This window comes from Anguilla anguilla, chromosome 2 (genome assembly GCF_013347855.1).
Source record: "Anguilla anguilla isolate fAngAng1 chromosome 2, fAngAng1.pri, whole genome shotgun sequence".
Taxonomy (NCBI): Eukaryota; Metazoa; Chordata; class Actinopteri; order Anguilliformes; family Anguillidae; genus Anguilla; species Anguilla anguilla.
This window is the reverse complement of record NC_049202.1, coordinates 19,915,396-19,939,267: the sequence shown is the minus strand read 5'-3', so window position 1 is coordinate 19,939,267 and position 23,872 is coordinate 19,915,396. Positions and strand designations below refer to the sequence as shown.

The 23,872-nt window shown below is 42.0% G+C and overlaps 1 protein-coding gene across 1 annotated transcript; it reads left to right on the top strand.

The window, feature by feature from the left end:
• Window positions 1-1,863: 1,863 nt before the first annotated feature.
• Window positions 1,864-5,184, top strand: LOC118221600 (mRNA decay activator protein ZFP36L2-A-like). The gene is made up of 2 exons (XM_035406819.1): window positions 1,864-2,161; window positions 2,439-5,184. The coding sequence occupies exons 1-2, from the start codon at window positions 2,111-2,113 to the stop codon at window positions 3,579-3,581; spliced, it is 1,194 nt and encodes a 397-aa protein (XP_035262710.1). The 5' UTR covers window positions 1,864-2,110; the 3' UTR covers window positions 3,582-5,184.
• The last annotated feature ends 18,688 nt before the right edge of the window (window positions 5,185-23,872 follow it).

Sequence of the window (23,872 nt, the reverse complement as noted above, 5' to 3'; positions counted from 1 at the left end):
ATGGATATCACTACTGTGAACAAAAACGCACAAACCCTAAGTGTAATCACACAATCTAATATTAAAGATTTTCTCTCAATACCTTACAATGAATTTAAAAATCCTCAAACATGTCTGTAATGCTCAATATGTCGCCAATGGGAATGCTTGAGCAAACTTTAAAAAGAAACAAAATGCATGAATCCCATTTACACATAAGAGGGCGCTGTTGTGTCATCTGAATTTAAATGTGTTTCCTACTTCTGCACTGCATTCAAATTGCACTTTTTGAGATGCAACATTTCAGCCAAATTACGTGACAGTGACAGGGCTCTATGCTAACATTTTTCCAAGGAGCCCATGTGCTTCCAATTCGAAAAATCTAGGAGCACACTACTGTAATGCATCCCAATTGGATGTGTTCCTAAATTATGTTTTCACTTAGCATAAATTAAATTTCAGGTGAAAATGTTCCTAAAATGGAAGCAAAGTAGAACCCTGAGTGAGTGTATTTTTTTGTGCGTGGTCACTAAGATATGCACAGAAGAGTGGAGCCTTTTGACAGTGGGCTGCATATGCAAACTTCAAGGCATTGTGAAACTTGGGTCTTCTAGCAAGGTGGGTGGACTGCGCCCAGCAGAAAGCATGTGTGGTTTTGAGCAAGGTTTCACTGACAACACTCACACCAGGTACACTACGTAACATTGCATGTGCATTCTATATAGACATTCAATGGAATGGACAGAACCTTGCTAGACAGATGTTTTCGGTCTTATTTCCATCATAAGGGTCAGGCTGCCTTCTGTAGGGAGTTTCTGTGCCCCTAAACAAGTCTTTTAAGTTGGCCACATGGATCCTTGCTTGGTGATTTACTAATTCCACAACACCCATCTTTGACTAACTCAAAAAATGTATTTTCCTCTAACCCTTCTACTTAGTAAATCCTGTTGCATGTTGCAGTTCTATATATATATATATATATATATATATATATTAGGATTTTGTCGTTCATTCTTTTATCATTACGTGAAGAGGCTTTTGTTTTTGTCCTGTTTCATATGTTTTTACTACCATGGCCAATAAAAACACTACATTTTGTGGACAATTGCTTGGTGAAGGCGATTCAAAAATCTGACATTCAAGTAGCCTATTTACAGTCAATGTGACTTTATCCATCAGCCAAGAAGCCAAAAGTCATAGTGCGACATGACCAACAAAACAAACAAACAAATAAATAACTCCGAGAATATAGGCTGTAATTATCCTTCGAGCCCCCTCCCCAAAACGCAGCAACACGTACCCGATGCAAGCAAAAGCCTAGCAAATCCTACAGTACATCCAGTTTGTGGACTGAGACTTAAAACTTCCCACTGACGTATCTTTTACAATTATTGGGTTGTTTTTAATGATTCCGTTTCATACCTGTGTCAAAATAGTGACGGATTACATTTATAAACCATAATTACACCTGAAATAGAACTGTCTTCGTAACTTCATTAATGTGGCCTGAATGGTCGAATTCGCAATTACAACGTATTAAATTGCTGCGTCTCACTCTTCAGTGAGGATGATCCGCACACGGTGGCATCACGTCTTGCTACTTTCGCATGTGTTCCTCTCCTAAAACTGCCTAAATCTTCTCTACAGTTCGAACCTCTGGGGGTAAATTTTAAAACTACACCTCAAACGAGCAATGCAAGTAAAGAACTACTATGTGGGGAGAGTTTAATAACATGCGAATCCAGCTTTTCAGCTAGTCTCTGTTGTGAAGCACAGTACGAGGAATAGATCAGACGTTGCTTGGAGGACAGAAGTAGAAATGTGTCGCGAGAACCTCGGGGGCGTCTCCCACTTAAGCAACTTTTTCGCAAAAAGCTCCTCCCTCGCCGCAGCTGCTGAACATTTATACATATGCGATGTATTAGCCGTGGAAGCAGAAGGGGCTCGGTGACTACAAAGGAATTACTTCAGCAAAACATACAAGACACATTTCTATAAAGGGGTAGGATAATTCTGGAAGTACAACTTTACTTTTTCTGGATTATTGTTTGCGATTGTTTTGCTTCCTCCGTACATGCAAGGATCTAGCAAGTTGGCGTGAGAGTAACTTCAGCAGAAATACTCCGAAGAAATGTCTGCAACAATTCTGTCTGATTTCTACGACATCGACATGCTATACAAGGTAATGGCTGTTTGTGAGCTATCTGTTTTTCACTGAAAACAAAATGTATTTTTCTGAAGTTTTTAAACGCAGTTACATTTCATACGCAGATAATTTAGTCTACTTTTTCTGAGACTCGGCTTAATCTTGGTTGCAACTTGATTAGCTCTTTTAGTGAGAGCATTGCACATGCGGTCATGTTTTTCATATTTGCAACGCAGCAGTAATTAAAACTACTGATTGGCTCGTTAAGTAGAATCTTCATTTAGCTGATCTTGTTTTCTTTTTTCATCAACAGCAGGAGAAAGGCCTTAATATGAATGCATTTCTTGACAAGAAGGCGGTGGGTGCTCCACTTACAAAGTCCAACACAACCAACAGTTGCTCTTACACGCGGGGTTTTTCCCGAAGTAATTCGACCAGCAACGTGGACTCTGTTATTAACAGCAACAAGTATTCAGGCGGCCCTTGCAGCAACCTCGTGGAGAGCTCGAACTGCAGCGCCACAACTGCCATCATGAACAAGGAGAACAAGTTCCGGGGCCGCGCGTACAGCGAGAGCGGGGAGCGCAGCCAGCAGCTGCGAGAGCTCCTGCAGCAGAAACACGGTTCTCAGATTAACTCTACCCGCTACAAAACTGAGCTGTGCCGACCGTTCGAGGAGAACGGAACATGCAAATACGGAGAGAAGTGTCAGTTCGCTCACGGATATCATGAGCTGAGAAATCTGTCTCGTCACCCCAAGTACAAAACCGAACGCTGCCGTACCTTCCACACTACTGGCTACTGTCCATACGGGCCTCGCTGCCATTTTATCCACAACGCTGACGAACGTAGACCCGTGCACACCAATGCAAACCTACAGGGAGAACCAAAATTGGCTGATGAGCTTTGCGGTTTTGGGCAGCACGTTAATTTCAATCGAAATGACAGACCAAAGCTGCACCACAGCCTAAGTTTCTCCGGGTTTGGTAGTGACAGCGGACTCGAGTCGGCCTTTGAGGGTCACACATCGCGCACACCTCCGCCACCGTACTCACTCCCGTGCTCCTCAAATATTTATGAGGACACTCTTTCTCCCATCCCTCTGTCATATGTGAACGGCTCTCTCTCCCTCCCGGGACAGGATCTGAAGGCCTTGCTCGCACCCCTGGCCATTCCGGCGCAGAATGGCTATAACCAGCCCAGTTGTGGCTTCTACGGAAACCTGCAGGCCGACGTGTGCCCAACTTCACCCCAATTTAGAATCTCTTTGCGCCGCCTTTCCGAGTCGCCAGTGTTCGATTCACCTCCAAGTCCACCGAACACCCCATCAGACCGAGAGAGCTGCGTGAGCGGGTCCCGCAGCTCTTCTGGTAGTCTCAGTGGCTCTGAATCGCCAAGTTTGGATGCAGGAAGACGTTTGCCAATCTTCAGCAGGCTGTCGATTTCCGATGACTGACCAGCTGCATTATTAATCCGTGTTGGCTGTCGTTTCCTATAGGACGGAAAGGACTTTGAGCCTGAATCTAAAATCATTTCGGTCTTGTTTCCTAACTTAAAGCATGTACAGATCAAAATGTAATGCTATGTGATAAACGTTTGCAGACCGGTAACGGCATTAGTATGCTAATACAAAGCTAACTAGATACCTGCAAACAAGTGCATTCCGTATTTAGTCTGTTCGTCTATGGCAACCTGCGTAGAGTTTGTAAATGCCAGGTTTATATTCTACAACTTTATAACGACTTTTAATATTCTGCCATGAATATGCCTTGATGTGAGTACATGTTTTCGAACTTGTTCGTGAAACTTTCCAACTTCCATTCCAAAGTTTGACGCAGAGCGCCACGCAGTGGCCTTGGTTTGTTAGTGCAGCTTGTTGGTTAAAAGCACTGTTCATATTGGGGAAAATCAACGCAGATGGTTCAGGATATTTTTTTAGCTGTTGAATGATTATTTAGCGTTCGCAATTTGCTATGAAACTATTTAACTTATTTATTACATTGAGTATAGGCTACGTCAGGAAATTTTGTTTGTCCATACTATATTTATCAAGTATGAAGCAATAGATCAGTATTCTTGTTTAAATTATGATTGCCATTATTAATCTGCAGAACGTGAAGTGTCCTTTCACAGTAATATATTTTTTGTTACTTCACTTGGTTATTTTATTGTAAATGAGACCTTAATTTAAGAGATTGTATGTAATATTTATTTCATTAATTTTGTTTTCATGTTTACGTTTATATATAATTATCTTTGTAATTTACTTGGGAGGTCTGGCTTCAAAGCGTTTTGGGTGGATCTCTCTGGAATGTAAAAAAAAGGTTTGCTGGCCGTCCAAATTTGAAACAACTTTAAGGGGTGTTTTTTTTTTTTTTATTATTTCCTTTTTGTTGTCAATATTTGGTGACAGACCCCCAAGTTAAAAGTAAATTGGCCAAAAAAGTGTTTTGTATGCGATCACACTGTGATTCACGCCACGTGCCACAGGATGTAGCAGTCCCTTGTGTCCTAGTGTTACGGTGCTGTAGCGCCCACAGGCCTTTGGAATCTTAAGTGCCTGAAGATTGTCCAGGTGCAGTGTTGGTTAACAGTTATATGTTCAAGTCCTGTGAATTGAATGTATTGTTTTGCTATGCTCTAGACGTTGCCACCTGACCCCACCCATTTGTCTTTCCGATATTATATATCCTTTGTAAATCAGCATTTTTTTTGTAAAGCTGGTAATCTTTCTCTTGTTTTCTTCCCATTCCTAAACACTTATTTAAATTACGTATTGTTACTTTTAAATTAGAAAATAAGAATCTTTCATATTTGTCTTTTTTTTGAGGGAGGGGTCTGGATCTTGTCTGTACATAGTTGGTACACAGGATGCATACTATGTACTTTGACTACTTTATCAGGAGTAAAGCTTTTTTTGAATGTAAGAAAAATAAATTGGACGAAGACACAAGTTGCAATGCACGTTTTCCGGGAGACTGTTCGCCCCAAACTGAGTGCGACTAAATGTACTGTACATCTTTGTAGTTCTCCCAAATAAAATCATTTTTGGAAAAGTGCCTGTGAAGTCTGGTTCTCATTGGAAAGAGTAAATGCCGTTGGATCTAATGTCCGAAAATTCCTCTTGGCTTTACAGAAATGTCCTAGGGGTTGTGACATGATGAGTTGATTGATAGCTTTTTCTCAATCTCTGCCAATCTGTCAGTGAGAAGGCGGTTTCAGACACTAAGTGCTGTCCCTTGTCACTCTGGGCTTGAATGTAGCTTTTGTGTTTGGTCTGGGTCCCCCCCCCCTTCATTTATCAAACCCACAGTAGAAAAAACTGGGACATCCACATGATTAAGCGATCTGCAATTATGTTCTGCACTGATTTTAGAGTGCTGGTTAGTGATTGGAGGGCAAGCCTGAGTGTTGTATTTTGTCACAGAAGTGGGCGGAGCTACTCTGTGTCATTTTCTTGGCTTGAACATTTTGCTATGGTGAGCTGCCAAGTCCCTTCATTGGGTCAATCACATTCATAACGTCATGGCACATGGTGGCTCCACCCTCTGCCATTTTGAGCCTCATCGTGGTTATGCCAAGCTTCAGCATCCCAGAGATGGCAGCTGGTTTAACCAGCAGCATGTTTGGCCAGAAATGTGGAAGGCTGCCTGAACATGGAAGGCCGGACTCAGCTGGTAGGCCCAGCTGCTCAGCCTTTTGTTCCCGTCTCTGTTATTGCGTCCTTCAGAGGTGAACATCAAGGACAAGGATCTGTTAGGGATTTCTTAACCAACTTCTGCCTTTTCTTAACCCAATAATGTATTTAATGTAACACTTTTTAAAGCTAAATCATGAGCTACAGATTCCATAAAGGTTTTATTGTGGCCTTGTAAGTGAACCAGCACTAGTGTATGCCATTGTTTACACATTTAACGCTGAAATTAGAAGATTAGTGAAGTACTACAAATATTTACATCTTCAGAATGTCAGAGCTGAAGAGTCAATGGCAGCAAATGTAGCAGAGTTCAAACCTCTCAGGTTTAACCATTGGACTGCACATGAACTGGATCGCTTCTCCGGACATGTAAAATAACGATTAGCTGTTCCACTCGTAATGCAGTTCTGTGGTCAAGGGGTTAAACCAGAGGTCTAAATTCCTGCTAAGTGCAGTGGAATCGACACACTGGGTGTATCTGGCCAAAGGCATTGTGCTGTGTCTGTCTGTGCCAAGTGTGCACATGTGTTTCAGTGTGTGTGAGCATGTGTGTTTGTGAGGCTTTTTGTGTTTGTGTATGAGGGGGGTTAATAGAACCAGTCCTGACAATGACAGGAAACGTGCTCTCAGGAAATGGCTGTGTTTCCATAACCTGCCTACGCCCTCTATCCATTGCTTTTCCTGCCGGTCCTTCAGTAGTGGTTAGAGGCTGCAGGACTCCAGGTCAGTGGTTTTGAATCCTAAGGGTGACTGCCATAACCTTGAACGAATACCCTCAGCTTATTGTTTCTAGTACAGCACTGTGACTGACCTACAATGTCCTGCTAATATATGAGCGATGTTACATCATGCACACTGGAAAGTGTTGCAGCAGCACAGTGTGCCACAGCATAACTGGAATGCTTGCAGGGACATTGTTCCACGTATCATGTATCAGCAGCTTCCCGGCAGCAGTACAGTAGGCTTTATAGGTTAGATTTAACTGTTCCTGTTTACTTTTAGTTTGACCTGTTCAACACTTAACCCTCAGCATAAAACAAAGAGAACGTTGCCTTTCCAGGAAACGTGCATGCAACCGTTCTGCAGGTGAGGTCGCGCCCTGGATGCCTCCCTCCATTTTTGCAGGTGGTTGCGAGCCTTCTCGTCTTATTCAAGTACTGTGTAAATCTCAAAGGCATTTATTCATTTATTAATTCATTCGTATGAATGATTCTGCTTGCTTGCCTCTACATTTCTCTAACATGAACATGAAAACGTTTCAGCATTTAATAAATTTGCAGTCTGTCGTAAAGTATGATAATTATTATCCACTGCACCACTGCTCAATAATATATTAACTATGAAAAGTAGCATTTGTGAACATTATGCTAAGTGGGTCTAGAATAGGCAATTAAAGTTTCATTTTGACTGTGATACACCACTTTTTTTCCAAGAACGAATCCATTTTGTATTTAACATTTATATTTGTATGGATGTCAGTGTGAGAAACCTGGCATTAATTCAAGCCATTAATGTAAATATATGAGAAGTATATTTAAAAAAGAAAAAGATTTAGCATTCTTGAATGATAAAATGACAAATTTATCTACTTTGTTTGCTAGCTTCTGTACTTTACAAGTTAAACAATACTTGGCAGTGTTTATGTTCAAGGATGGATTTCTAATGGCATAAAAGTGCTGTTTATAAAAGTGTGACCTACAGGAATAGTGAGAAGTGCACGGGTCACCCTGCTTACGGAATGCTATTGTTCGGATCGAAACACCGGAGGTTCTCACGCCATGCTGTCCTCTCTGAACCCACGTCCAGGTGTTCTCCGAGTTTGATGGCCCCGACCTGCAGGAACTCATGTTTTGTCCTTCGTGGTGTCCCCTGCCAAACACCAACCCTCTCAGTCATTCCAAAGCCACGGACCTGAAAGATAAACAAGAAAAAAAGATGAGTGTGTCAGCGTGTGTTTCTAAAGATTTCTAACAGCATGAATATTCAATTCATGAAATCGCGAAATGTCATTAGAGGAGGCCGCATTTTGTTCTTGGCTGTGTCACATGCTATTAACCTGTGGTTCCCAAACCTGTTCCTGGTGGTCAACTGCCCTGTAGGTCTTCATTTCAACCTTAATCTGGCACACCTGACTCTACTAATTAGCAGCTCAGTGAAATCACTAGCAGTTGAATGAGGTGTGCTTTCTTAAGAGTTGGAGTGAAAACCTACAGGATGGTAGATCTCCAGGAACAGGGCTGGGAACCACTGCTATAAACGGTCATTCCCTCACTCCTGCCCAGCACTGTGCACCTGAGCACATCCTGAACCTTTATCTGAACCTGCCTGCGTGTTATGAGCAGCGCATGCTTTTCACCTGCTGTGTACATGCTCTGTCAGCCCTGATATGACCACATGAGCTGCTCAGGCAAAGTGCCAACTAGTGATTGATGAGTGTTTTTTTTTTTTCAGTGAGGCTCAGGGTTAACTGAGCGAACTGTGATAAATGTTCTTAAGGTTCATATTTCCCATCATGCCATGGTCTGCTGCCAATGTATGTAGAAGTCAGTGTGTCAGTATGCTCGTGATTCAGTTTGCAAGTTGCTTATGAGTATAGGCCAGGGGTCATAAAGTAAAAGTCCTGCTGTGTGTTTCTTCCCCTGTCGAACTCAGCCAGCTGATTTCACTAATTGGTTCTACCGCCTGGCTGAAGAATTGTGCTAATTAGCAAATCCAGGTGATTGAAACAACATACTGTGCTTAGTGTGCTGGCTCGTGATTGGAGGGTAAGCCTGAGTGTTGCATTCTGGACCGGGATTTTCCACCTCTAAATGTGTTTTTGAATGAGTGTGGTTGTATGCTTTTGGGAGTGAATGAGTAAGTACTATACATTGTGTGGACAGTGTGTGTGTGTGTAAGAGAGAGTGAGAGAGGAGGGGTGCATAACAAAGGCTGATTCATTTGTGGATTTCCTGCCAGCTACTGCTCTTGGTGATTTAATTAGCCCAATTTTTTTTTCTTTTTTTAATTACTTTTTCTGATAAAGTCCTAGGCTATGGCTGCAGACTATGTGCCCAACCTTGGTGAAGATGTTTTATTGTGCTCCAATAGAGAAGAGAACCAGCATTGTTATATACTGTTTCAGAAAATTAAGCCAGACTTTGTTGAAACAAAGGACAGCATACACACCAGCCCTTGAAGACCAGAGCACATCTGCTGTAAAGAATATGAGGCAGAAGGAAATTCTAAGAATGCTTTATCCATCGATTTCCTGCTCAGGGACGGTTTGTGCCATGTGACCTGACTTGTGTTTATGTGTGTGTGTGTGTGTGTGTGTGTATGTGTGTGTGTGCATGTGTTCATATAGACATTACCACACATAAAGTGGGGAAATGGGAAAGCATTGTGGGGCCCTGTCACTAGATAGGGCCCAAGAGAGGACACCGATATTGGCCAGGTGTGCGTATGTGATTTTACCGATCCTTCCCTACCCTGGGGTGTATGTATGTGTATATGTGTTTGCTTCAGTGTGGGTGTGTGCGCATATGGGTTTGTGTGACTGTACGCGTGTTTGTGAATAAGCACATTTATGGGCGTGGTAGTCTCTCCATGCATCGGATGTCTCCTTCCCCGCTTCTTGCCTCATGTCCTCCTCTTCCTCCTGTCTGTAAAACTCTGTGATGTGCTTATTCTTCCTTGCTGAGAAACAGAAGATGGACTGAATTTGGGGGGGGAGGGGGTGTTACCCCACAAACCCAGTGAGAGAGCAGGCCTTGTTTAGGTAGTCAAAGCTCTCCCTCATTAGGTTTAAGCTGCAAAGCTACGTAGACACACAAGCATACTTTTAATTAAAAAACTGATTTAATTCTGATCAGACTGAGATGGGAGTCAGTGTGTTACTGCTAGTCAGCTGAGGACATAGAGACAACGAGTTGTTCCTCATTACAGTGAAACCACAGGGAACGACTCCAGGCCAGTCATGTGAATGGAAAAGGAAGTGTGATTTCAACCTAAAACAGTGAATAAAGCAGACGATGTATCAGACACACACTTACATGCATCCAATAGGCAAACACATTTACTTTTGTCATATAAAAGTTTCATTTTGTTTACTTTCATGACTTGTTTAAAAATTCAAAGGGAGAATAAGAATTGGTGAGCAATAGAATGGGCAGGAGTGTCAATTTTGTCTGAAGCGGGATTTTGTCCAATCTGTCACAAGTGAGCTATTTTGCTGAACAAGTCATTAAAAAAAATATTTGTTCATGCTGTTGCATGGTCTTACGCAACAACAAATAGACTGGCAGCTGCCTATCTTGCTTTTGAGCTAGCTCTCAAGATCATTGTTTTGCTTAATACCCACATTCTGCTTGAATATTCATATAGAATATTAAGTTCCGTTCAGCCTCAACACATGTCCCTCAATTACCCAACAATCTGACTACAATTTGTGGACACCATTTTATTTAGACTCATTTCAACTTGTATTTAGCTAGTTTCTTTTCTTTGTCATTGGTTGGATGCACTCACCTACAGCTTTGGGTGTGTCCATCGCCCCCTACAGGACATTAGCCAAGTCAGGGCTGTCCCAGCAATAGCAGCTAGCGTGTGGGTGAGGAATCCAGGGCTGTGTTCTAGAAAGACCAGAGCCGCAGCTTCAGTGATACGGACCATCCCCGGCCATTGTCATGAGTTGAGGTCCAAAATCGACCAAGAGATAAGCCGTTTATGAAGGGGCAGAAAGTGGAGCACGAAAACACATGCGCTGTTGTGATGCTTATCAGTGAACTGGGTCAACTCCCCTGACCTGCAAATACACCAATCAGCCACAACATTAAAACCACCTACCTAATGCTGTGTAGGTCCCCCTCGTGCCGCCAAAACAGCTCTGACCCGTCGAGGCATGGACTCCACCTCTGAAGGTGTCCTGTGGTATATTTGGATTTCTGTATATATTTGTATCTACTGTATATTTGTATCTGATATTTTGTATCTACTGTAAATTGGTATCTGATTGTGTTACTCTGTTGTCTTTGATGCTGCAAGTGCAAGTTCCCCCTGGGGATCAATACACTTCTACTACTACTTATTGAATTATTGGTTTTTATTACATAAAAATAAATGGATTACATTATTGGGAGTTATTAGACTATTAGTAGTTCATTACATTATTAGTTGCTACAGGGCTATAAAAAGCTAAGATATTGTTAGAGGGTGAATTATTTCCACATGATTTTAAAAACTCTTGACGGGCCAGAGCTGTTTTGGCGGCATGAGGGGGACCAACACAATATCAGGCAGGTGGTTTTAATGTTGTGGCTGATCGGTGTACATGTACAACACAACATACTGTATTCCTGTGGGCAAAACTGATTGGCAGCTGCATACCTGACCACGTTTACAGTCCTTTCCCTCTGATGCCCTACATCAGCAGCTGAATCTGCACGTTTTATTTTTACCATGGCAACTCTGCATTGATTTGCAACGCAGCCTTAGCGTGGTTTCAGAAGCCTGTGAGGTGGGGCGGGGACATGCGACTGTCTCATGATTGGAGCAGCAGCCTTAGCATTGGGGCAGAAAAAGGATGCAGGATTACCATTATCTTTGTCGAATCTCTCCTTTCACATATAAACACGTTGGTCTCGCTTTCCCCTCTCATGCGTGCCTCCAGCAGTCGCCATGGGAACTAGAGCCCGGCTGCGAAATGGGTCAGAACGCAGAGCGGCCCAGCAAGGCTCTTTGCTGACGCCTGCCTGCGGGCGGAGCGAGAATTTTGACCTCGCCTTGGCCTCGTCAGAGAATAGCTGGTCTGTTTTTCTTCAGGAAAAAAAGGAAAGTCGCAAAAAAGCGGCCTGCAAAATTAGACATTTGTGTTACATGATTAACATCGACGGCTCGTCGGAAACCCCCTCAGCCAGCCAGTAAAATCCTGGCCTGGTCTCCCGTGCGGGGACCAATGAAACACAGACGTGAAACAGGGATGGTGTTTTTCTTTGGTTTCGCTGCAAACCGCTCGCTCCTCAGTGTTCAGCCCATGAGTGTGTATTTTGGTAAGTGCACATTACACAGCTGTTCTGCTGCTTACTGAGTACATGCAGACCTCCTCGGCTGGTTGCAGTTGCGATTTTGAATGCACAAGCCAGGAAATGCTGTCCAGGACATCTGAGTGGTTTTCATATGTATATATTTAGGTTTCAGAAGCGGCATAGTTTCAGCACAACTACTGTATGACAGTCCAGTCAGAATAAAAAAAAAAATAAAAAAAACTGAACAAGAGATCAATGTCCACCAAAACTAAATGAATATAAAAACAGGTGTTCAGTAAAAGACACCCCCCCCCCTTCCACCCCCCACAGTAAGTAATGGTGGTGAATCATTCTACAGTTGAAGGACTTTGATAAGGCTTCTACAATAAATTGAAATGCAGTGGACTACTACATACAAACTGCCTCTGTGAAATACTTATATTGCACAACACGTTATTTACAGAACATATGGCAGGAAAGAGCTTGTTAAAGTATAAACCATGTGCTGTTTTGATTGGGAGGGAAAGTCTTCAATGCATTTCGTGACTGAACTCACTGTCACTTCTTGTTTTTGGGATCTACATGGTCCACAGTGTGAGATTCTGGTGTGAAAACGCAATAGCAAACAAAGGCTGTGGTCCTGGAGAGCTGAACAACAATGAAAACCAGCAGACCCTGTAGAGCAGGGCTGGGAACCCCTGATGTATGAGCGTTGCCATGCGTGATCATTGGTTTAGCAAAGCAAGGAACTGTGTAGTAAGTATAGTTATATGTCACAACAATTTCCTTTTACTAAATTTTCCTTTAAACAAATTCTTTATTTTACTAGGATTTCCTGCTAAGATTTAAAATACCCTTTATTACTAATGAAAACTGGCCGAGAAATCGATCAGGGCAAATTCATAAATGTTGCTTTTTCTTCACGGGAGAGTTTGTGTGTGTGTGTGTGAGTGTGTAATTTAACTATCTTCGTGATAAGTCCTCGGGCCTTTGTCACACTATCTGCATTGACGATGCCTTCTGTCCATCATTGACTTACTGAGGATTACAGAGGACAGTCAGTCCTCTCTCCCTTCCTCACTGTCTGTCTTCACAAATACACATTTACACTCAAGTTCCAGTTGCTTTATTGGCATGAAACGCACATGTGGACATTGTTGCAAGCGTATAGTAATCTCCCTCTTAACTGTTGCTCTGCCTTCCTGCGTCTTCTGTTGTGGCGTGTTTGAAGTGGGCCGGATGAATGTCCTGCATGGGGTTGTGCCTTACAGGACAGGATCGTATGTTGAACTCCAGCTCAGATGTTCTCTTTCCTGAATACATGGCTTGGCCTTTTGTTTACATCCAAGCTTTCTTCCCTCTCTGTGAGTGAAAAGCGTAGTCTTTGCCATTGCGGACATCTCTTGAATGCTGAGTTTTGTTTTGTTTGTGTGTCGCACATGTTCACATCCTGTCTGTCTTTCCTCTACACGCAACCCACAAACCCAAGCGCAGAAAGCAGCGTGAAGGAACTGGGCCTGTTTTCAGAGCATGTGTGAGCGTGTGTGTATGTGTGCGTGTGTGTGTGTGTATATGTGTGTGTGTGCGAGTGTGTTTGTGTGTGTGTGGGTGTGCGGGTGTGTGTGTGTGTCTATGTATGTTTGTGTGTGCACGTGTGTGGGTTTGTGTGATTGGGTGTGTGTGTGTGTGTGTTTGTGTCTATGGTTTTGTGTGATTGTGCGTGTGTGTGTGTGTGTTTGTGTGTGTATGGGTTTGTGTGATTGCATGTTTGTGTGTGTGTGTATGTGTGTGTGGGTTTGTGTGATTGCGTGTGCATGTGTGGGTTTGTGTGTGTGTGTTTGTGTGATGCCGTGTTTGTATGTGTGGGTTTGTGTGGATTTTGTGTGATTGCGTGTTTGTGTGTGTTCGTGTGTGTGGGTTTGTGTGATTGCGTGTTTGTGTGTGTGTGTATGTGTGTGTGTGTGTGGGTCTATGTGGGTTTGTGTGATTGTGTACGTATGAGTGTGAAACAGATGTCCACATGTAAGATCCTAGAAATATTAGGAACATAAAAATATTTGACAGGCCATTTATTCCATGTAAGCTTGTTATTTGCATTGAAAAATTTTGTTATAATGTTTCTATATATCCTTGTGTGCATGTGCGTCTATTTTTGTGCTCATATGTGTGTTTGGGTATTGAGTATTGATTCCTGTAAGCGTATGTATCTGTGTATACCTTGTGCACATTCATTTATGTGCATGTCTCATACGTAACTCCAACTGCCCCCCCCCCCCCCCAACAGATATAGAGAGTGGGGAGGATGGGGGGGGGGGGGGGGGGGGTTATACTGTTCCAACTGCTCAAGAGCTGAAATTGCATCATTCACTTTACCCTTTACTAGCAGCTAATTGGGGGAAAAATCAGGCAGTAAATGAGTTTGGCAAAAGGTCATTGGTTAAAAATGAACTGAGTTAATCTGCCAGATAACAAAGCAGGGACCTGCTAAATTGGTCGCCAGAGTTCTGTATCTGGAATGCACTGAACTAAGCACTAAACCGGATAGAAAAGGTGGACATGGGTGGACATGATCTTGTGGGGGATATAGAGTCATCATTTAGCAGCATGTGCTGCATGGTAGGCATCTCAGCTGATGCCATAAAATGATGGCAAGTATTAAATAAACACCATAATTTTGTAAGTTGTATGTACTATATATACGTTTTTCCATTCAGTGGGCAATTCAACATTGTAAACAGTTATTATCATTGCACATACACTGATAAAACATGACATGTATTGTCTATACATGTAAATGTTATACATGTAAAAGTACATCTATTGCTGCTTTTTCCCCATTGTATTTGTTTTTTTTAAGAATACACAATATGGTTTTGGTTTTGTGAAAATTCTGTGTTTGAATTAGATGGATATTACATGTGATACAACTGCTCTGTCCTTTCATTCATCGTAAGTCATCTTATGTTCATTTGAATTCTATTGAGTGAATTCATAATCTCTTTTTGTCTCAATAAATAAGTTGTCAGACAAAGTAATTATTCTGTTGGCTCTGTAATTGATTGTGATTGTCTTATAGGCTCTGTTGGGATACTCTTACAGACATGGTATTGAATGGAATTTTCTTGTTGGGTTTATAATTGATTGGAATTGTTTCTTTTGATGTACGTGTAGCCTGCGTTGGTTTGTTTTATATTGCCTTGTGAGCTGTGTAATTGATTGAGGATGTAGAATGTATGGCTTCGTAAAATAGCTTTGTAAGTCCGTAGTTGACTTAAATAGCCTTGATGGTCTGTGTTCCCACAGACCAAGTCACTAGAGAAATCATTCCTGTGAAAACACATTTACCCGCAAAGCCATTCCAACCTGTGCCTATCACATCAATCTCAACTTTCAGTGGTCAGAACCGAGAGAAAAATGAGAAAGACGGAGAGAGAGATGAGTGTAAACACTGAAAATTGTGAGTATCATTCATCCATTCACCCTGTGGGTGTAGATAGAAGAAGGAGTGGTACAAGTAAGATGAAGGTAACATTAAAGTGATATTAGGGGAATACTAAAACTAAACACATGTTGTTGTATCACATGTACTTTTCTTTATTTTATATTACTTTAATAGGACTATATGCTATAGTGTATAAAAAGTGTGTCACAGTAGGACTCTTCCTCACCTGACTCTTCCCCCACCCCATTGCTAAACACCTTTAATTAAACACCTTTATGAATGATTTACCTTATGACGTTGTTAAGCTTTCTAGGTCAGCAGTTGTGGTTCAAGTGTGACTCAACAGCGCTGCTATGGTTACCTTTCAGCCCAAATGAATATACACAATACAGTCTGACCGGTGTAAAAATTATATTACTTTTGCGGTCATCTCATTGGTTTTTATTTACTAAGGCTTACAGACATAGTCCTTTGTAGGCTCTGTAGTTGACTGAGATTATCTTTGTCTACAATATTCTATTCTACGCTACTATATATGGTCTGCATTCAGCCCATCTGAACTTTCCAGCCTGATGTGGCCAACATTACCAATATACAGTATATGTGAGCATACTGTATGTACAATGCTTTCATGGGACATGGTCTTCATACATTAGAGAAAGAGTGAGTGAAAAAGAGAGAATGAATTTTGAAATGAAATGAACATTATCTGAACATTATTTGTTGAGTTAAATCTCAACAGGAAAAAAAAATTACTGAATAAGAAAGAAAATATAAGATTTTTGCTTTATGACTGGCTCTGTTAAGAGCTCCCTGTAATGGCATAAGGATTTGAGCCTTTGAGCTAAAATCTCTTGGGGGGCCAAACCTCATGCTGAGTCTTTCCCTGAACATGCGATATTAACAAGGGTGCTAGTGAGACTTGGTCCCACAGTGGAAGGATTACATACTTACTGTTTTTATAAATGTTGACTGGTTTATTTTAACACCCACTGAAGTATGCACTGCATGACAAATCAGCATATGGAACCTGACCTGCCTTTAAAATGTCCAGTTAATTTAATACCTGGGTCAATGATACTAAGCAAATGGAAGACTGCGTGGTAGTCACTAAGAACCCCTTTGGAGCCTGCAGCAACAGGTCAGTGACTCTGGTGTACAGTGAAGTGGTGTACATTTGATATACAGCCGTAAATAAACTTGATTCATCTGTCAAAGATAAATCATAGCCAGAAACTCAGCAGTCGTCCCAGTTTAGGAGTTACGGTGTACAGCCTGGCCGGTAAAGTGCACAGCACAGGAAAGGCATCGCTGGACAGTCCTTTTTTAAGAGCATCTGCGGCATGTCACTGGCCTTGGGGTGTTGCGGTAAGGGTCAGAGGTCATAGGCCGTAGTTGGACTCTGGAACAGTGAAGCAAGCTGTAACACACTCTCCCGGGTTTTGATGGAGCCATCTGCACACAATTTAGTCACATTCCTCACAGTATTTCACAAGCGTCCCTGTACTGTAAGTTGCCCGGTCCTCGCTTTGCTAAGCATTACTCTCCATCCGCTTGACCTCTTTGTCATTCTGCCCTCCCTCTGTGTCCCTGTGCAAGCTGACATCAACACCCCCAGCCATGACTGCTACACTACGGCAGGATGCTGCCAAACAATGTTCCATATAGCACATACCAGAAAGACATACGCAACATTTTCCTATGACTCTCTGGCCAGAACGTTTGTCAACATGAATGGAGCTTCTCCAAACAAGAAGACACGCTTAATATACAAGCATTTGTTGAAGTGTGCACAAAATAGTGCAATTCTGTCTCAACACAGTGTTTGTAAATCTAGCCTTATTTTGTGGTTTGGCTCTGTTTTGTAATATTGTAGACTCTTTAGAGGATGTGATAAAGAGTCAGCGTTATTTCACAATGCCGTTTCCCGCATGATATCAGCGTCATAAAATGCTATGATTTTACAATCATTTTCTTTATTTACTGGCAGCCTTTCGGTTTCATGTAAGAACCCCTTGACCCTTTGTTACTATTGCTGAAGTGTCACAGTACTGTTATTCAAACGTCTGGTTTATATCAGTCTGTCACTTCGGTCTATGAGTCAATAGATCTTCATCTGTCTTTAATAGTTTTGTAATTGTATAAATTTTCTCTCTTGTACTCTGCAAAGACCACGAGAATTACAGAGCTTAGGGAGCTTAATACATTGCAGCAGACTGTTTGATTTGCTGGCCATCTGATTAATTTTGCTTTTGCTTCCTGTAGAAAAATCTGGGGAAGGAAATTCATTATATGTGTTTCTGAATGTGTGTTTGTATCCATGTTTAGGAGTATATGCCTTTGTTTGTCACTGTGTGTGTGTGTGTGTCTGTGTTGAGTGTGTGTGTGTGTGTGTGTATGTGTGTTTGTGTGTGTTTGTGTGTATGTGTGAATGTGTCTGGGTGTTGTGCCTGTTCAAGTTTCTACATGTAATTGTCTGTTTGTTTATGACTGTGAGTAACACACAAATCTGCAGTTGTACAGACATTTTTGCAGCCATATTGCCTGGGAGATCCCCAGCCTGCACTGCTCACCAAGTATCTGAAACAGAGAGATTTACAGAGATTGTGGTGATAGAGCTAAATTCCATCTTCCCTTTCAATTGACACCGGTAAACAAGAGAAACGAGACCTGAAACTTGATCAAGAATTGTGGCTGATGGTTTGACTTGAGATTCATCATAGTGTTTGTTCTTGACGGGAGACAATAACTGGTTTCTGGTGCTGCCAATTGACAGGCTGAGGACTAAGCAGTTTGTGGCTTTCAAACCTCTTGCAAAAGGACTGCTCTGGAATTAAAGCACGTCCTTTGTGTCAGTGTGTGTTCATCAGACCAATGCAGAGGTAGATGTCCAAGCATCAAATTATTGTTATGGCCCAATATCACAAAATTACTCTCAGAATTGTAAAAAAAAACATCTTACAGAATTGTAAGAAGTGTGAGTGTGTGGGTGTTTAAGAGAGTGAAAGAGAATGTTTCAGAGATAATGTGTGTGTTTGTGTGTGTGTGTGTGTGCGCATGTGCGCATGCTTGCGCGTGTGTGCGCGTGTGTGTATATTATTAAATCTGCTCATTTTATTTCACAACAACAGTGGAAAATAATCCTGTCTTTAATCTGGATCCGACGTTTGAAATCAATAAACATAAATATAGAAATATATATATATATATATATACATAATATAAAAAAATAAAAATAAAATAAAAATTCAGCTAGAATATCTAGAACTATCACACAATCCTCAACAAGCATCAAGCTCGGCCTGGGTTCCTAATAACTGTCACCTCGTCAAATGAGACAAGACCTACATGTCATAATGAAAAGAGGCCTGTAGCATTTAGGAATAAATTATTTTACAACAACCTCATTGGTAATGGACCCTGCTTTGAGAGACAGTGGGAGATAGCAGTTTTAGAGACCAACATACATCTAGCACATCAACCAGTCTCCAAAATTTTCTTGTTCAAGTTCAGAGTAAATATGCTGCAGTTACATCACCTTATATATTTGCAAAGTAGACACCCAAGAGGTCTTAGGCAATATTTAGTATTGTAGCAGGACAAGTGTAACAGCAGCATTCAAAGCAGGCCAGGGAGTGATTAGAGTGCCTCAGGTGTGCAGTAGCTGTACCTCAGTTGAGTTTCAACTTGCAGCTATAATTTAAACTTCAAGTTATAGTTCCCTAACTGCCACTCCGCCCTGCAGTCTTTATACGCATTATGTACAGTGAAAGATCGCCATGCGAAGAGACTACGGGGATCCTATCTGAACTCTTTCGTTTATGTTCTAGAATGATTGACAGAAACAATTTAGAACCAAGAACAGGGACAGGTTTGTTCCGTCAATCGCAAAAATAAAGCTAACCGTTCCATCGCATGTCTGAGACGGTTTTACAAAGAGCGCGGCACACCGAGTGGGAGTCAGCAACCTCAAGAGGAAACTCAGCATCACCTCACCGCACCCAGGCAACAGGCCTTTCCAAAACCAGAGCACATCACCGCACGCACCGGAGATGCATCCGACCCGAAGCCGATCAGGCATCTTCTTTGTTTTTCACTGGTACCGTTTTACCTTCTTGTTTTTTTCCGCTTGTGCTCCTTTTAGATTATGCACTTCGCTCACTCTCTAATATTCTCATTTCTGTAGAAGCATTTTGTGAAACGGCACTATTAAAGGCACGACTGTGTCTGGTTATTTCACCATTTCACCACTCTAATGGAGTTACATGACAATTCACTAGCATCTCCTTACATATTTCTTACATATTTAATGTTTTCTCTTGGAGATTAACGCGATGCCCATACAATTTTGAATATGTGACAGAGAACATGAAAGGGAAAAAACAAACTAACACAAGTTATTGGTTTAATTTCACAAAGTTTTATAAAAACTTCAAAATAATAATATGAATATTCTTTTGAAGGTATACAAAAAAGAAGACAGCTTATCTTCATGATAGCAGACAGAATGATGTATGGCATATTTTTGAATGATTTGTTGGGGGGGGGGGTTAACCTGGGAGACTCCTGAAAACAGTTTTGCAAAGTATTACTTAGAAGTAGATGCCTGCATGACTTGTTTTATTTATTTATTTATTTATTTATTTTCCCGAAACAACATTTCATGACTTCTAACCTTGCGAAGCATTTTCTGAATGAATCACTAAATAAGTTTCAAGAGAATCTGGCCATTAGAAGCCAGGGATTAATAATTTCAGTTTAAATTTTGGCCAGTGACGGTATTTTGTCAGCCTAAATATGTCACGATGATAGGCACTAGTCTTGTTGTTATCCAGATGGCTAAAATCTAGTAATAGATTAAGTATATGACAGAGGGAAGACATCATTATGGCCTATTTCATGATGCAATACATATTTGTGTCTGTTTTAATTGCATTAAACATTACTTCATCGTTAGCTTAAATTTTTTTCCCAGATTTTCTACATTTTCACAGTGCACCAGCAACCCTAGCCCTTTTTTATCAAGAATGCACAAGTATTCAAACTGTGATCACAGCTCATAGGGCAGAAGTGTATCTCGACAGCGCTGAAGTTTTTCACCTTGAAGCGTGTCTGCAGGGGCAGGGGTTATCAGGCCCGGTGGAAAGATGTGGGAGGCAGTGTGGATGGGTGAAAGGCAGTGAAATCTGGGTCAGCTTGCCTCCATCTCGAGCGCGGCACTCCGTGACTGACCTGCGTTACCAGGTGCTGCGTGGGAACCCTCGCCTCCCCCACCTTCTCATTGCCAGTCACGTTTTTCTTTTCTTTTTTTAAGTATATTATTTAGGGATTTTCTGAACGCAGGATCTGTGCAGTGGTGATCTTTAGCAATGGTGGTTGTTTCTGAGATTCATGTGTGGTATACTAAGAAAAAAAAAGTGTGGAATAAAAACTGGAAAAATGTTTGTTGCACTTGTAACTATTATGTGTTGGGCAGCAGTGTTTTGCAGTTGGAAGGGAATTTCATGCATAACCAGAATGTTATAGGTTTGAATGTAAAATGGCCCTGTTGGAGTTTCTTCCAGGGCAAGGTAACGTACCTGCTTTGCTTCTGTCAGTGTACAGCAGGTTCGATGTGAAATCTAACACACGTGTGAGACCAGCTGACAGCTTAAGTCAAGCTAATAATTAATCCAGGGTGATCTGGGACAGCTCTTTCTTTTCTCTTTTGAGTGCAGCACAGTAATGAAATCACTCCAGCTGTACAAATATGTTTCCATACTATGTGTGGAGGTGAAATGTAATGGTTTTCCTCTGAAAGTAAAAGGTCCAATACTTGGGAAAGAGATAATATTAATTATTGAGGCCTGGGTCTACACACTTATATTAAATTTTGCTCACGCAGTGTGGTGGCTCTGAAGCTATGGTTCATATCACATGGATTGCAGGTTTGATTCCTTGGTTGGTACCACAATTGTACCCTCAAATTAGGTATACTTAAATTTGATTGGTCCAGGGCTTTGCAGTATTTATACAGGTTTCTGTACAATATGCTACAGAAGGCCATACCATCAACAAATAGGGTCAACTGGTATTTCTTCCCACTTCAAAAACTAAAACCAAATTCAGACCCAAGAATTCAGGTGAGGTGAGTTAATTGTGTATTTGACAAGATTAATTTACCATTTGCATGCCTTCAATGACCCTGTGATTCCCAAGTAGCAGGGTTGACCCTTGCCATAGAAGCCCTTCAACACTACTGTCCCTAATTTCTGTCCCAGGACAATGTGTTATAGGGTGGATAGGCAAAGGAATTTATACCGAAAGATCATATGTTTGGGTGTAGCCATCGCTACCTCCAGGATGTTGATTTTAAATGGGCCAAGCTGTGCAGCTACATTGGAAACACATACCAGAAAGCAAGCATGCACCCAGTCACAGCCTGGCTTCCGTGTTGCAGAACCAAGTCCTTCCTGCAATGGTTGAGTCCCTCTTGGACTCCTCAGGCTGCAGTTCAGAGGTCACATGACCATGACAATCAAATATTGCCAGAAGACTGTGGGGGGTGTAAGCCAGAAGGAAAAAAAGGGGGAATCCAGGAAGAGATAAGAGGAAAAATAAACTTCAGATCAGCTTGTCTGAATGTAGCCAGTGTGGCTTATCACTGAAATCTCTCTCACAGCCACTACTGCTGTCAGCTGTGTGCATTCCACTCACAGAGCTAAAAGACCCAAGTCTCAGGCACATCTACATATGTACCAGCAGACACACAAACACACACACCAACATGTACGTACAATGAATGATTCATTTTTTTAGAACCAGTGTTGAACTATGTCTATAAAAATAAATGTGGAAACAAACCCACCCATTTCTGCATGTTTAAATGTGTGTGAGTGCATTTGAGAGAGATATCACAAAAGCTCTGCACCACAAGAAAGACGGAGGTATACCTGCCCAAGCAGGAAGTGGGGTTTCTTTTCCACTTGAGGGTTAGCAGGGCGGAAGTGAGCGCTGTGAAAACAGTTTCCATGGCACCCAGCCCCTGATTGGCCAGATCATGTTGCTGTACCACGCTGGTGAGGCTGAGCTATTTTCAGCGCTGAGGTGATGGTACCTTTGACACCCCATCAGGTTTCGCTGCCTTTGTTAGGATTTTCACCTCCACTTTCTCTTCATAGCACAGCCATTATCAATGGTAACACCAATCATCCAATGTGGGGTTCCTCTCACTTTTTGAAACACCTTCTTCTCAAACTGCAGCTTAAATATAATCAAACAGTAGCATTCTCCCCCCTCCCCTCTCTATCTCTATATCTTTCACACACAAACACTCCCACACACATTCGCACTTCTCCAATTTAATTTCTAAAAAGAAAAGGTGAATCAACCAGAATATTCTCTCACCTCCATTTCATATCCTGTGGCTCACACTTATTTTCAAATAATTGACTGCAAAATTTTCTTACTTTATTTAAGTGGAATCCCTGTCTTTTGTTGTATATATGAAAGTAATAAACTGAAGAAGAGGATCATTACAACAGCAACAGCCAAACTAAATCTGAACTTATTTTTCCAAATAATTTTTTAATTTCTCAACATAGTATGTGAGCGGGTTTATTTTTTGTGAGCATGGCTTTTTGAAGGCCTTCTCTTTCAGATTCAACTCCTGTACAATGGCTGACATCCATCTGAAAGTCAAAGGAGGAGGAGGGTGATTTTATCCCTGAATGCCTTGCAGTTCCAGGCCTCCTCTTGTCCAGGCATAGGCTGCTTTTCTGCCCCAGCCCATAGCGAATGACTGTCTCTGTGCCAGGAGTCCCTCGCTAGGACTGCAGGGACTCAGGGGTTTCTGCGCTTAGAGTGGACTCAAACAGAAACTCTCTGTTCTCTGTTTGGCTCGCTGGCCCACCCCACCCCCCCGGTCTCCTTTGATCAGACTTTGCGCCCAACACAGAGAGAACGTTCATCCGTGTGATTTCTGAAAAGCGGTCTGGGATGGCGATTTGCCCTGCGTGTCCCCAACGCGCACAATCTTTGCTGTGTGGGTTCCTACTGAGGCCGGTCCAAACCCATTGGGGACCAAAGGGGGGAGTGTAGGTGGGGTCAGCATTCACTAGCTCCAATAGAGACATCTGAAATGTGTCGCTTTGAGCAAACCACCAATCAGACATTGCACAAAATGTTCAGCCAAGCCGAGCGTGAATTACTCCCGGCCTGACAGACAGCCACGGCTCTCTGAATTCTTTCACTTATTCTGCTTTTAGCCTTCAGCCAGCTGTTTTTCTGTTTCTCATCCTCTCCTCTCCACCTTCTCAACTCCGCTGTTCTCCCCTCCCGCAAAGGCCTCCCCTTTCTCTTCTTTCTCATTTTTCTCTTCTCTATTTCGTCCAGCGTGCCAAGCTAAAGGAGACGCCATTTGAATTTCCAATGAATGGGATTGGTCTGTGTCTGCTGAAGGCTTGACGTTGCTGAGGGCACACCAGGAGATTATAGGGAGGTAAGAAAGAGGGCACCTATTCTATGGTGGACCATAGGGGTGTCATGGGGTGCTCTTAGGGTCAGGGAATTATGAGTTTCAGAAACCTGGAATCACACCAGGTTTCATAAAGAAGCCGTTGCTG

What these genes read in the sequence shown, in the direction of transcription:
- LOC118221600 (XM_035406819.1), top strand. Translation starts at nt 2,111, where the DNA reads ATGTCTGCAACAATTCTGTCTGATTTCTACGACATCGACATGCTATAC. An exon ending in ACATCGACATGCTATACAAG is followed by an intron (nt 2,162 to 2,438) that starts GTAATGGCTGTT and finishes TTTCATCAACAG; the next exon opens with CAGGAGAAAGGCCTTAATAT.